This window comes from Columba livia, chromosome 18, assembly GCF_036013475.1.
Source record: "Columba livia isolate bColLiv1 breed racing homer chromosome 18, bColLiv1.pat.W.v2, whole genome shotgun sequence".
Taxonomy (NCBI): Eukaryota; Metazoa; Chordata; class Aves; order Columbiformes; family Columbidae; genus Columba; species Columba livia.
In genome coordinates, this window is record NC_088619.1 from 11235284 (window position 1) to 11253230 (window position 17947).

General features: G+C 39.7%; 1 protein-coding gene across 9 annotated transcripts in view; it reads left to right on the plus strand.

Annotated features, from left to right (window-relative positions):
• The window catches only part of CEP112 (centrosomal protein 112), a 145017-nt gene that overhangs the window by 81198 nt on the left and 45872 nt on the right, over positions 1–17947 (plus strand). For all 9 annotated transcript variants that reach the window (XM_065034976.1, XM_065034980.1, XM_065034982.1 and 6 more), the window contains one exon: positions 9031–9261. In XM_065034976.1, the coding sequence (XP_064891048.1) occupies positions 9031–9261 (231 nt within the window). The remainder of the gene's footprint in view (positions 1–9030; positions 9262–17947) is intronic.

A 17947-nucleotide genomic window follows, 5' to 3' on the forward strand; every position in this document is an offset into this window, starting at 1 on the left:
AAAAGAAAGTGGCATCAACTGAATTCAAGGACAAACTGAGAAGGATGAAAAGAATAGAGATCAATGTAAAGGTGCCAGAGGAAGATGCTGAGCCAAAAATACTCTCAATTCCAAGAAAGAAATGTTATGCACATAGTTTTCCTTTATTTTGTACAGATCATCCTGTGACTGATCTTGGTTTTCTGAACTGGTAGCTGTGCAGCACGATGGTTTCAAAAGGGCTCTGAACTCAGAGAAGCCACTGTGGAGATGATGGGAGCAGTGCAACCAGCGCTTGAGGAGGATGAAGGTGCGCGGAGGGAGACTAGGAAAGGTGTCAGCTGTAGCATGTACACAAAATATACAACAGGTACCATCAGCTGATGCCTTTGACTCCAACCTAACACCTGGGCTGAAGAAATAATTCCTTCTCTAGCACTTTCATCCTCAGATGGAGGTGACAATCTTTTCTTTTTGATATAAGGATTGACACTAAAGATAATCAACTAGACTCTGCGTCTTCCAATTAGGAGTTGATATCAAAAAGGTGAAAGGCAAAAGTTGCACGTGTGTGTAATTCTGCATCTTATTTGTGTAACCAGCAAACATACAGGTAAGAATTTGCCACAACTCAGGGATTAACAGCGATACTGCAACCATTGTTAGCGCCTTGCAGAAATGAGGCTTCTTTTGAAAGTTAGAAGCTGATTATTTCTTTAAAGTCTAAACCTGTATGTGACACAGTTTTTATTTCTGAAGCTGCAGGATTTCAGGATTTCTGTCCACACACATTGCCATTCAGGAGAGCGAGAATGAGGGCTTCATGCTTGGTTAAAGACTGTCATCTTCAATACAGCAGCATGACATCAGTAATGAGAGAGTTTCCTGGTGTATTACGTTCTTTAGTAGAGCAGAATAGTACACACGGGCTGGTGCATTTTAGTCATTGACCTGGAGAATAACAGCGCTGGGTTGGAAAAATTTGGTTTTCACCTTGGTTGATGAACAGGACAGAGCTTGGACAGTAGCAGGAACTTTGCGTCTTCCTCAAGTCCCTCAATGTTCTGTTGAGACTGTTGTGACAGATGACCCGGTTGGGAGTTAGTGTCCAAAGTCTGCATTTCTGCAAGTATTAACTTCAGAAATGGAAAGTGGGAGATATCTTAGCACAAACAGCTTATAACCGAGGGGTTTTATCTGTATCTTGTCTTATGTTTATCCGCCAAGTTTTGCAACTGATGCCGTTTCTGTCACAGTCACCACAAAACTCTTACGGGACGTGTGGGGTAAAGTTTCTGGAATACTTACAAGTCGTTCGTGTTTCGAGCCGTAACTTGAACAAATGAATCCAAAAGAGAGGAGTGTGATGCTTTTGGGGGTGATGTTTTGGGGGGTGAGGTTGTTTTGTCTTTTTTCTTGAAGTCTTTCCATTAGTTGATGGTGCGAAGACATTTCTCATAGACAATACAGCTTGTACATCTTCTGGGGACAAATTAGGAATTGTAATATGTGTGATTTGACTGGCTCACAGAGGCGAATGTCTGTAGTAATCTTTAAATCTGTAATACATCATGTCTGCATTTGAATCAGGATTACATGTTGTTCAGGAGATGCTTATGCTTTTAAATTTAGTATGTAGAAATAATATGCAGGAAAGTCCTGTCCTTCCTTAAATATCAGGACTTTACTTTTAGAACAAGCTTTGCTCCAGTGTTATTTCAGAACTGAATATGTCTTAATATTCATCCTTTGACAGCCTGAAACACTCCTCTTCAAAAAGGAAAACAGGGAAGATTAAACATGTGTTTGGTGTAATTTTCATCAGTCATCGTTAAGGGATAGATTGGTATGGTTTGTATAATGCAGCACACCTGGTATTTGGTATAGATTTTTATTTCTTTTTTAGCCACTCTATTTTATCTATATTCTGCTCTCACACGTCATTTTAGGGATCACTGCAGGTGTTTATGTCTCTTTTTTACCTTCATCATATTTAAGTTACAATAATGCATCTATGTAGATCGTTGGGTGCCCAGCTGAGTGTCTCCCTTAAATTCCTTTGTAGAAAGACAGGAGGAAATGAGTCCTCCCCCCAGGTCGTTTCCAGGTAGCTCTCTTAGTCACCTTATTCAAATAATTTTGATTGTACAAAGAAAAATTCAAATGTAAACATTTCTTTCATCACATAAAAAGAGCGGAGAGAGAAGGCTGGATGTTTTAATTTTTGACTTACTAATCAATTTCAAAGCCAATATAGTAAATCGGGTCATAAGAAACTCTTCTGCATCTGTCTTGCAGGCCAGAGGGCCAAGTCTTTTCCAGGTCTTAGAACTGTTAAATGGAAAATTTATTTACATTTATCTCAATTTCAACTTGGTACATAATCCTTTTGCTCACCCGTGCGCTGTATTGTTCCGTTACACGTGTGGGCTTGAGCTTCTTCCCTTTGACTAAAAACCGTTTTATTAGGAAGGCAGTGACAATAACCGACCAATATGAAGTTCTCCTTTCTAGCCAATGTTAACTAAATTAGAATCAAATGGACTTATGTAAATGAAGAACTCAAAATAAGCTTCGTTAATTTTGAGCTCTTTGTGGAGCTGTTCAAATGGATGTCTCATTTTCTTGCTTTGTCCCTCTTCTTTTCGTTTTCCTTCCAGCCTTGTAGTTTGTAGCTTAAGTGCCATTGACATGAACATCAGGCAGCTGACCGGCTTCTTTAAAAGTCCAGATCTATTTCCTTTTGGAAAGAGAGATCAAAATTTGTGTTCTGCTTAATACCGTGTCAGAGAGATATTGAAAACTTGCTGCCCTTTTCTTGCATGTAGCCGTAGATGTGGAAGCAAGAACGACGCCGATACTTTCAGTGTGACTTTTCCTACCCGTGTCACACATCTCTCTGTCGGCCTTCAGAAATACATGGCCAAGTCAGTGAACGGTCTGGGCTTTAGGTTACCTATGGAAATGTTGCCTAAGTGTGTTTTCTTTGTAGGAATGACACGGATACACTCTCTTCATTAATTTTATTGGAAATGGAGCTCAGGAGAAGGGAACTTCCCTTTAATGTTCCTCATGAGTCAACACTACTGTCATGTTCCAGGAAGATGCTTCAGCTGTAGAACAAGAGCAGACAAGATAGCGCAAGTACATTACTCAGAAATAGAATTCAAAAGGTGCCAAACTGTTTTGGGGACGATGTTAAATGCAAGGGAGAATGAAGAGCTTGCACAGCCCGGTGCTTTCGGGAACATTTGATCAGTGCTCTTAGGAAGCGAGACCAACCTGTTGGTCAATGAACTGTTGTTTATTTTCACTTCATTTCACACCATTTCATTTATCTGCTCCATTAATTACCATATTTATGGGCCTATGTGTTCTTACCCAAAAGGCATTTAAGCTTGACAGTATAATAGACTGTGCTGTGAGAGCTAAATAGCTGTTTATTGCTTATCCCTGTTAATTTGTGCTCTGCCACATCATTACCCATGCGATAATGGGTGTGACATTTGCAGAAGTAGTTTTCTTTGCAAATAAACTCTGTCTTTTTAAGGATTTGTAATAGTGACAAATTGATGGTTTTACCAGTCAACAAGAAAAATGGGATAATAAATTCTTAACATATTTTAATTGAAATTGCTATGTTATAGAAAATATTTTCAATATAGTTGGTTAAAATTGAGATAATTGAGTTAACTCCAAAGCTTTATTTAGAAAATGACATTAAAATCTCGAGTTACTAAATATTAATGACTTTAGCTAATTCAAAAGGCTTTTGAAGTATCAGTTTAGATTTTATATCTCTTCAGATTTAGACCATAGCTGAGACAAAAAGATTGTTGTTTCCAGCACTGCTGGGTACCCTTTCTATGACTATTGTATTGCAAAGGTGCCAGCTGGCTGAGCTGCCCAGTGGAAATTCGTCCGGCATGGAGAAGAGCAGAGGGATACTGGGACCAGTCTGACTCACTGGGATGCTTTGCGGCCAAAAAGATTAGAGAGCCAGTAGGACTGAGCCTGGCCCTTGGTGCTGCAATGGTTGCCTAATTCTTTCATCTCCTAAGGGTAAAAATCAGGGGGATAGTTCCCTAAAACCAGAATGAGATCAAGTGTAAACCAGATTGTTGTGACTTGCTGAAACTGCAGTATTAAGACTCATTAGTATAAAGCTGTTTTCTCTTAAACACAAACCAGCATTCCACATCTTTGAAGTTCTTATAGCTATACTTTTTCTGAGCTTAGAGCTGCAAACAAATAATATTTGCTAACTTTTGTAGTGTTCTTTTATGTTAGATGCATTGCTTATTTTTGCGATGGTAGGAAAACCTCTATTATCTGTTTCTCAGCACTTTCTAAAGCTTTTTTTTATTAATAAGCTAAAGAAGTTCAGATTCCCACTCTCAACAGATAATCCCTTCTAAGGTATTTTACAGTAAATATGTCCCCGGTTGCTGTGGTACTGGGATGGGATACTTGATCCACCTCTACTGGGATGCTGCACTGATCGCGGGTAAAAAGGGACTCATTGTCACCACTGAGTGTTTCTACTTTGTTCCTTCTTTTCCTTTTAATTCTTCATCATCAAAGTGAGATTTGTTTTTGCTACCCACTTCCTTTCCCTTGACTGGACTGATCTCCTTTCAGAAATAATCCACTGCCCAATAACAAACGTTATCTATACCTCATCCGTCTCTGTCACATCACGCCGGGGTAACAAGACACAAAGAGACAAATGTCCCTTTCAGCAGGACTCGGCCGATGGTTTCGCAGAGCCCCTCTTCAAGCATGTGCTCCAATTTTAATGTTCTTCCAGGTGAGAAAACGCTGAGAAAGTGTGCACACGCAGAGGCAGGAGCTGCTTGTCGGTGGCTCAAATAGGGCTCTTACTTATGGGCTGGTATTTTAGGTTATTACCCTAGAAAGGATCATTGTGATCCTGTATTGTAACAGTCTATGGAACTGGTTTTAGGGGGTTTTGTTGGGCTTTTTAAAACATTACATGCGAGCAGTATTAAACACAGCTGAAGCCAAGTTAGCCCAACGCGGAAAACTTTTGAAAGTCAGTTTGAAGAGTTGTCATGATCCACTTGAGACGCGCTGTGGTCTTGACAAGTGATTCTGTTATTTCATCAGTAAAGAGCGACGAAGGGTTATTGCTGCTTCATCTGCTGGGAGATGTTAGTCACTTACTGTAAAACTGCTGAAGCAACACCTCGATGACTGGCTCTGAGCCTCAGGGAATAAGTTTAGAGTGGATTTGATCATAACCTTACATCGCCTTGTTTTTGTGAGGCCCTCAACGCTATTTGAAGCGAAATGCGGTGATGGGGTGGATGTGGTTTGGTGTGTAATACACCGGGAGTTACAGCGAGGTCCGTGTGTTCCGTCAGTGGGAGTGCGGAGATGTGGTCACGCTCCAGCCTCTCCCTCAGAAACTGCTCCAAGTAAATGCTTCATTGGGCTGAAGCAGGAACTCCTGAAAAATAAAGGAAATGTACCTTTTTTTTTAATTAGACTGTAGTCATTCGGTCCATTTCTCATCTCTGTTGCATGTAACTGTCGCAGAGTTTCAGACATCAGCAACATATTTTAATTTAAGCTTTTTGCCAGCTTTATATGTTCTTATGCAATTTACTTTTTAAAATTAAGAGCACATGTTTTCCTTCCAAATAACATGCAGAACATTTATTGGCATTTTAAATAGGCCAAAGTGAGTGAGCAACCTTCTTTTTTTCTTTCAAGTCTATTTTTTCCCTAAAGGCAAATTGCTGTGGGCTTATGACCCACCCTTTTTATGACACTATTTCAGCACAGATATTCTTAGTTAGAATTCTAAGTTGTTCCTTTGAAACAGAAATAGAAATCACCATCTCAGCTGGCAGTTTCTTCAGCTATGGATTGTCATGTGCATACACGTACATACAACTGTGCCATATGAATTCGTATGGAATCGCTACCCTGACACACAGTTTATATATTTCTGGTTTTGTTCCATTTAGGATATTCTAAGCTCATGTTTTCTTTCTATTTATTTTCCTGTGTGTAGGTTAATAGGCATTTTACAAAATGCGTCCTTCTTTGGGCTGTGCTGCTCTGGCCATCCTGTAGAACCACTACAAACGTCTGTGTTCTTTGGAAAAAAAGAAGATATAAATCTCTTTGATTTCATTTACTTGTACCCGCACAACCAAAATAAGGACTATAACATTTTGATCCCCAACAAAAGGCAGCAAGTAGCAATAAAATTCTGGACTTATTGTGTACTGTGAAGTTTTAATTTCTTATGTTTAAGCCTTATGTTTGGCACAAGAGTAATTTGCTCTGATCAAGCGTTTAAGATGTGTATTTCTCACAGCAGCTCTTCACAGAATCACACAGAATCCCAGAGTATCAGGGGTTGAAGGGCCCTGGAAAGCTCATCCAGTGCAATCCCCCCATGGAGCAGGAACACCCAGATGAGGTTACACAGGAAGGTGTCCAGGCGGGTTGGAATGTCTGCACAGAAGGAGACTCCACAACCCCCTGGGCAGCCTGGGCCAGGCTCTGCCACCCTCACCATGAAGTTTCTTCTCAAATTTAAGTGGAACCTCCTGTGTTCCAGTTTGAACCCATTACCCCTTGTCCTATCATTAGTTGTCACCGAGAAGAGCCTGGCTCCATCCTCCTGACACTCACCCTTTAGATATCTGTAAACATGAATGAGTCCCCCCTCAGTCTCCTCTTGTCCAGCTCCAGAGCCCCAGCTCCCTCAGCCTTTCCTCACACGGGAGATGCTCCATTCAGTTCTACAAACAACCCAAGCCAGCATTTTGCTTTCAGATCTCAGGCACGGGACGTGAGATTCTTTCATTGCATCTTTTGGGTTTTGATTTTTTCACAGAATCATTAAGAAAAGACAATTGCTCTCAAGTTTTATATTTCATGAATTTTTCACAGCTGAGAATTATGTCTTTTTTTTTTTTTCCTAGTAGTGCCAATTTGCCTATGTTTAAGTCTAGCAATAGTGTATTAAACCTGGTGTATAATAGCGGAATCTCAGTGATGGGAAGTTTGGGACTCATTGCCTTCAGCACTTTGCAGGTTCCCGTGTCACACAAAGTTGTCTCAAGCAGCAAGTTGTTCGCTCCTAAGCTGCTTCTGCCAGGGACCTTGTTTATGGGAAAAAATAATCTGGCTGTGAGAACTAGACTTATTTTCAAGTAATTGACAAGAGCTGTGTCTGTGATCCCCAATATAAGCTTTTTCCAGTCACTTTGGGGAGATTAGGTGTCTCTTAACATCATCTTACTAGCAGTGAAGTTGCTCCGAAAGAACTCCTTTAATCATATTAGTTTCGCTGCCATCACCCCGTCTTCAGATTCTTTCTTCTTGCCTAATAGAGCCAAATCTGCTTTTACCATCTATTAGGCCCAACATTAATGCTCCTGTGCATATTAATTACTGTTACTTTACCTATAACATTCACCCCACTATCTTTTGGCTCCCCAGTTTGGAATCTGAGGGTTTGGAGCTGTCACATTTTCCATGTGACAGTAGAAAACACCATCTTGTGCTACTTAGTTTTCTAATGGTTTTGTATAAGAATTATTGAATATAGAACAAAGTGAAGTAGAAAGACATGACAGTTAAGTCGGGAATTCACCCAGTCTGTGTTTTGGCTTATAATATGATTTATGAATGAATTTTCCCTGCATTGTAAGAAGTTAGCCTTGGCTCCTTATCCTAAGTATTTTATCAAATTTTTTAGGAATCTTCTGAGCAATCTGATATCTATATATATGGGGCATGGCAGAAAGTTTAAGGAAGTTTTCTATTTTAAAAAAGGAGTAAAAAGAAAAGAGGAAAGGAGTAGTGGAGGGGGAATGAGCTCTCAGAAAGAGTTTTCCCAGATTATAAGATAATTGCTACTATTCCATGCAGGATTGGCATTGGAATGGCTATTAAAAAACCTAAATGCTGCTACGTGTGTCAGTTTAGAACTCAGACCGGATCATCCTATAGAAATTGCAGCTCTATAGCATTTCTTTGGTTAAGTAAAAGCCAGTTGGGCTAGCATTTTGTATGATCTGGGGGTGAAATTATTTTCCCAAAGAATTATAAAAGTTCATTGTAGATTATAATCATATACTAAAATGAACTTTACATTTTAGTCTGTGTAATTACATACTGAAATGTACTTTACATTTTTAGTCTGTCTACAGATTTAAAAAAATAAACGTGTAGAGGAAAAGATCAGGAAAGGAAGGAAAGGATCTAGTGCAGATTACACTATATGAAACATATGTTTGAGATAATGCTAATATAGCTGAAATATGCGGCTTGTGTTATACTTCTGTATACAAAAGATGTGCTCATTCCATCTCCACGCATACACGCACAAAATTTTACCTTTGACATAGTAGGGAATAATGCCAGTGAGTAATTAAGAAAGCATGGAAGCAAAAGTCAGTGTTGTGATAAATTCCAAGATGGTTAAGATTATTTAATACGTGTTACAGCTGTGATAGGGGAAGGTTTGAGGGGAGACGACGTGTCTTTTATTACACCGTGTACTTCAAATAGTCTGCAAAAACAGGCAAACTTTCAAGCCTCCACTTTTCTCTCTCAGGTCGCAGTATTTCTAACAATGTGTCTTGGGGTATTAATGTGCAAGGCGATGTTTCTGAGAGTCATTCGCTTCCCAACTGTGGTCAGAAATGAATGGTTCTTTTTCAAAGATTTGTAGTAATGTCGTTCTCCGCGACTGCAAATAGACGGGTTAGCTGAACACAGGCAGTATATTAAAAATGTCTGAAGAAGCAACATAGGGGTTGGAGAGAGATCAGTTCAGAGCGCTAGAAGCAGTAACTGGCATTCCAGGGCAATGGAGTCTTTAAATACACAGTAATATTCATGAGATTTTCTTACCAAACCTTTAGTAAGCTTCAACTGAGGGACAGAGAGTTTGAGTTTGCTTCCTTGCCCAGATAACAGCTTGAGAAAAATCAATTGGTTTTTGTATAGTGTTATATATATAAATATAAATATATATATATAATTTGTTCTTGATTTCAGGTAATCTGTGAGATGGAGCAGCAGCTGCAGCAGCTGCGGGAGGAGCTGGTGCAGGTGAAGGCGCAGCGGAAGCAGCAGCTGCTGGAGCTGCGGCGTCAGTGGGAAGAGGAGAAGCAGCGGGCGGCTCGGGACCACGAGGCGGTGGTGAAGAAGCTGAAGGTGGAGGCAGAGAAAATGGCATTCGACCTGAAAAAGATCCATACGGCGGAAGCAGAGAAGGCCTTGGACAAGGTAAGAGGATCGCGTGGGGCCGCGGCGCGGCCAAAGGGGAACAGTCGCCCCAAATTCAGATGAGGAAAGGTTCGCTGAGGAAGAGTGTTTAGGGGTTACTAGAATTAAAAACAGCCAAATGTATGGTGTAGATCTGGCTTTGGGTGCCAGGGTCACGGCACGGGAAGGCTGATCACTTCTGCTCTGTTGGAACAGAGTAGAAAGGGCGGTTCTGCCTAACCAAGCTTTTTCTCCTTTAAAAAGAAAGTTCTTAAGGAGGAAAAAGTTCAGGCTAAAACTGCAAGGAAATTGGGTCTAGTTGCTAACAATGGCTGGTCTACTTTTGCCTGTGAGCAAGGACTCTGTGAAAGGCTTGGAAATAGAAATTAATGTTTCAGATCCATCAATGCTTCCCTCCCCACCCAGTTCATTGGGGTCACTGCTGGCGCATCAGCGCTTGCTGAGCATCCCCGTGTCTCCAGTTCAAGTATTTCACCACATTGGGGATGATATAAGCGAAAACGTGTGAGTTTTCTTTCAAAAGCTAAACTAAAAAACCCCTACTTAATATTTATGGTAGACACCGTGTGTATATGTAAGCAGATAGTTGTTGAAGTATCTATTATACGCTTTAATGTAATAAATCTTACATTTTATTGCAAAGTGATGTACAGTGGCACAAATTAACAGGCTGCATATACTGTTTGAACAGCCTTTGTGAGAAGTGACATTTCATTTACCTGCGTCAGGTTCTTGGTCTGTAATTTTAAACAGCGTTTGGAGGATTATGTTGGAAATCAGCCAGGCTGAAGCCATTAAAATGGCTCTGATCAACAATTCAGAATCTTCTCTGAATGTAAGGAAAGCTCCGCTTGGCATAATTATTTAAAGCCAAGGTCACAGAAAGTATTTAAACCTTTGAAATTCATCATTAAAGGATTAATTTTAACTCAGGAAGACATTGTCATTTTTGCTTAAAAATGGAATTTGAATCTCAATTCTTTTCTTTCTTTGATCTTTTTTTACATGTGTAGTATAGCAAAAGAAAAGTTAACTTCTTTACATCCTCAAATTAAAGTTACAAATAATCCTTCACAGGGCAATATCTTTAATAGTCTTGAATTGTCATTTCTGTCAGAAATGCTATTTTTTTAATTTGTGGGATTTTTTCTGTTTTTCAGGAAAAAAATTGCTAATTTTAAGCTATATTAACTGCTATTGAATTTTTTTTATTTAACCCACTTCCCTATTTTTACCTCTAATCAGAATTGTTGAATAAAGGATAGGAGGGGGAAAAACGTATCTCTGTTGGAATGTCGTTCACAGACGTGAACATACCTTGTGTTACCTTCAAAACTTCATTTCCCATTCTGCTTCGTTTCTGTCTTCCAAATGTAGAGACGTGGAAATTGGCCACAAAGTCCAAAAGTCAAAGTAGCTTAGAGGGCAAACTCCACCGAAAAGTTACAGTTTGAGCTCAGTTCAAATCTTGATCCCATTAAAGTCCACAGAACTTTGAAGGAGATTTTATCCAAGGGGAAAAGAAAAATAACCCAACATCTTAATTGCAGCGCTGGTCTTGAAACGTGGTTTTAAAAGTCGTTTTATTTTTCTAGCAAATCTCGTTACGTTGAAAATTAGGACAATATGGGAGAAAAATTTGTCCTCTGAATTTACTCTTTTTTTCCTGCCAATTCTGTAAAGTTTGCTTAAAAATCCAAGGGGAAGCCAAATTTCACCCTTTAGGTTTGGAACATCTGAGTGTCCACGTTTTCGGAAGGTCAGTCCGTTCCCAAGGGTCTCATTGCTCTGGGGTCTCTTTTGTGAGTAATTCTGATTTCTATGTGGATCGCATTGTGTCGCGATGGGCTGTTGTTCACAGGAACAAGGTGAAATACAGAAGAAATCGCTAAGACTCGAGTGAAAAGGAATATCGAAGTAAAAATGGGTAGGAGAGATAGGATTCCCATGGCGTTCCCCCCATATTGGAGGAGAACGAGGAACAGTTTTCATTGCAAGTCCACTGGACGTTGGAATATTTGGTATTTGTAGACAGCTTTTCAATATTTAGGGATACACAATTTACTGAGGTCTTGAATTTTCTGTTGCTTAGAAATCTCAACTTCAAAGACAATACGTTGTTTACTGTAACACTTCATTTGATTCATTTTGTTAGTGATTACAGCATACGACGCCAGGGAGTTGCTCAATAAACGTAGCACAGTAATGTTTCTGAGCCTGTGATTCTAAAAGCAAATATCTTTTGACAGTTATTGCATCTCCCAGTCAGCAGAGAATGGTAAGTGGGAAAATATTTAAGAGGTCACCAAATGGCACCGTGAAACCTGCACTATAGGGAAAATATCAGAACACAGAACCACTGTATCAGGTAAGGATGATGAATTTCAATGTGCTTAAGGTCAGATACGCCACACTGGACATAAATCAGACAAAACCTCATAGCATGGAGAATATGAAATTTTGAATTATGTTCTTAGGACTTCAGTACTTTCGTAATATCTGTTATCTAACATCAAAATGACCTGAGCATATCTCCAAATTATTTCTTGTCTATTAGTTAAAGAATCTTAAATATAGTTTCAGAACACTTGTATTCAATCATAGTGATTTTGACTTACTTTTAAAGCATAGATTTAATTTGCCTGCACTTCATTATAGCAAAAGATTCGAGCGTTTTCTGATGTGATGGTAGTTTGTTTCTTTTTAAATTTGAAGTCATACCTCATTACGATGAAACGAAACATAAACTGTTTAACAAATAAACATATTGGAGATACATAGGACTGTAATTAGGCTCCGCTAATGACTCATTTTGGCGGGGGGACAGGTGTGTTATAGGTTGCATGAGCAGCAGCCAGCCAGGTGTAACGGGCTGAGCATTGTCAGGTTGGCCAGAAGTTGCAGAAGGCAGGAGACAAGCTGCATTTCTAAGCGTGTGCAGATGTGAAGCTTGGCTGCCACCACTGCTTGCAACATTCATCTCTGCTATTTCCTTGGCACAGCAAACGCACGTTCAGAAAGCCTGAGCCCAGCAGATCAGTCGACATGCGAACAATGCTCAAAGGAAGCAACCTTGGAGCACGGAAAATACCTCTTAGAAAGCTCTCTTTGAGCAGCACACATGAGTAAACCGGAGGGGTTTTTGCCTTTCTGAATAATTTTCAACATTTAGCTTTTCATTGCCTTCTACATTTAAATAGATATGTTGACTCACCCTGTTCAATCTTTATGCAGGTTCCAGGAACACTTAATTCTTTCTCAGTGCTGCTTTTCTTGTGGAGAAGTAATTTACATTTTTGTGTATTGACTGTACTGAGCGCATATGACAGTTGGTTACAGGATGAAGCTGTAGTCAAAAGAAAATAGTTAAACACTTTAATTTCTGGACTTCAGTTCTTCTGATTTCAGTCCAGTTGTGAAATGGTTCATTTTGGAGCGATGGGACCCCAGTCTGGCCAGAGCCCTGCAAATCCCGCTCGGAGGGTGTAGCAGTTGGTTGTACTCTGAGATTTCTGTTATTTTAAATAAAAAGTGACATTTGCAATGTTTTCTAGTCTATACCAGTTACAATCACTCCGCCTGTGTCTGGTGGGAAGTCCACGTGAAACTAAAATGCCCAGGAAATTCAAAGTTTAGGTCAAAATTTAAAAATATATAAATCAGTTAAAAGTATTGTGCTCAGCGTGACTGCTTCCCTAAAAAAGAATAACTATTTTATATACAACTTCTATTGTAATATAATGTTTTTGCAACGAGGCCTTTTTCAAAAATCTGCAGTGTCCTCTCATTGGATGCTTAATTTTTGAACAACTTCTGCTTGCGTATAGTTTGCAAATAAGGTCCCACTAATGTGCCCTAGAGAGTGTTCCGGTCCTTGCTTTGTCATCAGGCTTAGTGACGCTGGGTGAATTCCCCAGCACATGCAGCCCCGGGGTGTGGTCCAGGTGGACCAGCTCGCTGGGCATCCTGTCCTACGGCACACGGATGAGTATCTTTAATTCACAATATCTGTTCTGGCGCCGTTGCCAAAGCTCATACAGATGATGTCATACTGCTCAGCACTGGCAAAGAAACAGGAGATGAAGAGAAAGAATATGACATCTTCAGAGATGAAAGAGATGCTCTATTAAAAGTATTGAGTTTCCCCGAAGCAGTTACTTCTCATAAAGAAGCCGCATCGCGTGCTTTCCATGAGCTCACGTTGTTGAATCCCGTCTCTCTGGCTCTTGTTCTTCTCTGCCAACTCCATATTTCATTAACTACTAAAAGCGGTTCCATCTTTGCATCTTTGTCTCTAAGACCTGGGACCTGGACCGTCTTGGGCAGCAATTCTGTAGGTTCCTGCTCAAACTTCTGTGCATGACGGAGTCTTTGATCTGAGTGAACCTTTCACTTCGTTAACGTGAGCGCTAATAGCCACAGTATGGATAGCTTCATTGGTGGGAGCATCCAGATGAACTATTTTCACACTCATTGCAGCGATATCCTGGTTATTTACATGGGGGCAAATAGGTCAACCGCAAAACGTGGACCTTGTATTCTTCCCGAGTATAATGATATCATTAAATTGGTATCTAATTATAATGTAGATGTATGTTTTTCTCCTTGCTGAAGGCATTCATGATCTCCAGGAGTTATTGTATATGTGGCTTTTTTTAGACTAAAATTTGTGAATGTTTGTTTGAATCTGTTACGTAGATTCTTTTGTTTGGGCCTTAGCTATTACGATCTCAAGAGCTTATCATTCTTACCAAGAAGATCTGGATATTACCTGAGTCTCTTAATATTTTTATTGTAATCCAAGATCTGTTGTCTATTATATTATCTCTCTATTCCAGTAACATTTTTGTTGGTTTTATGTCGTTGAGTCTGTGTACATTGACTTACATTTGGTTCTTAAACATTTCTGACACTGTGTTAGTGATTCACCAACTAATAGTATTATAAATGAGCATAGAACTTTGGCTTTGTTGGAGAAAATCTGCCAAGAGCCTAGAAGATCAAGAAAAAAGAAAGTTATTTCCAAAAGAAGAAAAGGTTTATATAGGACAGTGAGTATATGTTAGCACAAGAAGTACAGATAATTTAATCTGTCTTTATAGTAATTTTACAGCAACTCTTGCAATAAGATTTTGCTCACAATGAGGGGAGGAAACCGATTTCCTCTCTCCTGTGTTCACTTTTACACTGCTCCTTCGTATTCCTCCAAAGGAAAAGGAAGAAGGATGATAGTGGACCAGGAACATGGTCGCAGAAATTGCATCATCCCTTAGGGGAGCCATTTGGAAGAGTCTTCAATCAACAGAGCCAAACATGAAGAAAAATATGGTAGAATAATCTCAGGGATATTTCACTCAGATGAGACTAAACAGAATTTATGGCTCTCTCCCTACAGGAGACATTTCAAAGCAGTAGTCTCCATTATTCACAGAGTTACTCTCCTTTTAAAAAACCCCAACCAACCAAAAAAAACCCCAAAACTGAAAACAGATCTAAGATTTCTACCCATCAACTGTATTTATAAACCTGTTTCCAGAGGTAATCAAGAGTGGTATGAGTGTCACTATGGGAAAAAATATGCACCCACAACACTACTTTTTTACGTCTTCATTTGGAGAGGAGGTCAAGCACCATGGTGTTTGTAAATTCACAAATAACGCCATAGGGTTAAAAATTAAAACGACTGATGCAATACTGTTAAGAAATGAGAACCAGACAGAAAGAAGCATAATTGAGCTAAATCATAAATTATGATAAAATACAGAATTAAAACGATAGCTTTCAACAGGGCAAGGCCTGATATAATTAAAATTAGAGCTCTATCATGTGGCCTGTCTTTCAGCACACTTTATTCACTCCTTATCATATCAATTCTAGGTGGATGGTTGTTTGAGAAGTTTGGGGTTTTTTAACCAACTGGTATTAATCTAAGGTATCTGTGTAAGAAGTGGTCACAGGTGGGGTTTTTTTGTCTTCTCTGTCTCCTATTTCTTCTCAAGTCTGTGTCCAAACACCATTTCTAGTTCTGCCTCACTCTCTACTTCTTCTCAGTTCTGTAACTTCCAGGGTTTGTAGCCTTTGGTAAGATCAAGACTCACAAAACCGTGAAGATGGTGGATAAGGCAAATGCCTGTTTGTTATTTACTGCCCAAGAATCTGGGCGTTGCTGCTGGAAACTAATAAGAGATTGATTTAAAACTGGTGAAAGAAGGAACTCCTCTAAACAAGAGAGAGATAGTGAGCTGCTTGAATTGATTTCCATGGGTGTTGTGGAGGGAGATGTTATCAGCGGGTTCAAAAAAGGATTAAACAGTTTTATGAGCAGCATGTTTGTAACCGGTCACTGCTGGGAATAAGGAGATTTAATGTTTAATTTCCCCGATACGAGAGCTGCGGGTGCTGGGGATACAAGGGGCAGGTTTCTCTGCGGGAACATCTGGAGAGGACACTGGGCTTGGTGGCCCATTGGCCTGAGTCTGAGGACATTCCTGATGGTTCAGTACAACTGATGGTTCAGTCTTAACCTCCCTGGTTACAAAGTGCGGGAAGATTTTCAAGTGGCAGAAAGACTCTTCTAATTATTTTTTTCAGTAGTTTCCTCGTCCTTTTTTCACAATCCAAACAAACAGTAACACACCAACTTTATCTTGTAATACACAACTGCTTATTACTTTAACTTTATTAAATACTTTATAAAGCCCAATTGAATAATTTCCTCTTTCCTTCCTATTTTTTTTTTTCGCAATACTGTGTGTCTTGGAGAAGGCTGATTTCATGAGGTACAGTTTTCTCTAATTTACTAGTTTTACTTATCTTTACAACCCAGGGTACATTATAACATAAGGAAAAACATTGGCTGTTCTCCAGTACGGTAGCTGATTGTAACGTGAGATTGCTTTTTTTTAGGAAAAAACAAAAAAACCAAACCTCAGCCACTTCATTCGTATCACAGAATCACAGCATCCCAGAGTGTCAGGGGTTGGAAGGGCCCTGGAAAGCTCATCCAGTGCAATCCCCCCATGGAGCAGGAACACCCAGATGAGGTTACACAGGAAGGTGTCCAGGCGGGTTGGAATGTCTGCACAGAAGGAGACTCCACAACCCCCTGGGCAGCCTGGGCCAGGCTCTGCCACCCTCACCAGGAACAAGTTTCTTCTCAAATTTAAGTGGAATCTTTTGTGTTCCAGTTTGAACCAATTACCCCTTGTCCTACCATTGGTTGTCACCGAGAAGAGCCTGGCTCCATCCTCCTGACACTCCCCCTTTAGATATCTGTAAACATGAATGAGTCCCCCCTCAGTCTCCTCTTGTCCAGCTCCAGAGCCCCAGCTCCCTCAGCCTTTCCTCATAAGGGAGATGCTCCAAACCAATATAAAACATCTTTATTGCATATTTAAATTCTGGCACAATTTGAAGACCTTGTTTATACTTATTTGGTCTTTCTTCATATCTTTGTAATAGAGAAGAGCTGCAGGTGGCTTTATTTTCTGCCCCCCTCCCCCCTTTTTGGAGGGGAAGCAGTGTTTGGGAAACAGGGAAGGGGTAAAATGGTGTTATGAGTCCTTCAGAGTCTTTAATGTGAAGAAACAGTGTTCCAAAACGACTTGCTTACAGCTGCAGAACATGTCACGGAGCAAAACCCACCTTCATTAAATGAGTGAGAAAGAATTCTAATTGTTTTGAAGTTCTTATGATCAGTCTGCATATGCTTCATTGTAATGTGATACTAAAGTGCCTCAATTATGATTTGTATATTTTGGTGCCAGAAGGTTTTTTTTCTTATGCTAAATTATTAAGTTCTGTCAGCTGCTGGGCTGTCATATAGAGATACAGTAAATCACATTATATTTTGTCATGGATTACACTGAGCAATAAATTTGGGAACAGAGATCAAAGTAGTTTCACAATCACATCTGAGTGTAGGAGGGGTGTTTAACTTGTAGAAAATCTGATTTAGGTGAAACTGTTGCAGTTCTTGTGTGAATTTGAAATGAATTTGGGTGTTTGCTTGAAAATGAATAAGGTACAAATCCCCAAAAGAGTTCTCCTGTATTTAGTTCAGAGGAGTTAATTCTGACCTACAGCTGCAGGACGGAGAAGGGATGAATGGTGAAACACTGGGAATGTTGAGAGTCTCGCAATGTCTTATTTATGTTTTTAATTGCTTTCATGATTGAGCACTATATTCCATTCTCTTTTCAATTGGGACTTCGCTGGACTTGTGCGCAGTTACTCATCGGTACAGTAATGCTCGCTGGCTCCGTGAAGCTTTGTTGTATTTAAACCCACACAAAGTAATCCAGCATAGTCTTGCTAAGAAACACTGATTGCTTCAGATCATACATTTGTTAGGGGATTTTGTCGTATTTTGAATGTTTATCTTTCCAACTGTAGGGGCTTAACTTTTGTTGGGCTCTCATCTAATGATGTGACTTAGTAATAGCGAGTTAACTTAGTAATACTGAGGCTGTCCTTTTGTTTCCAGTTTTCCTTCTATTCCATGAAAACAAGATTTGCTCTCAGAATGATACACACACATGATTTTTTTTCTAGTCATTATCTTCTTAACACTTATTATTGCCACAAAATTCAACTTGAAACGGCAATGGTGAATCTAAAAAGTAGAAATTACGTTCTTATCCCTTTATAGTCCTTTAGGAGCCTTATAGTCTCTGCTTGGCAAAAA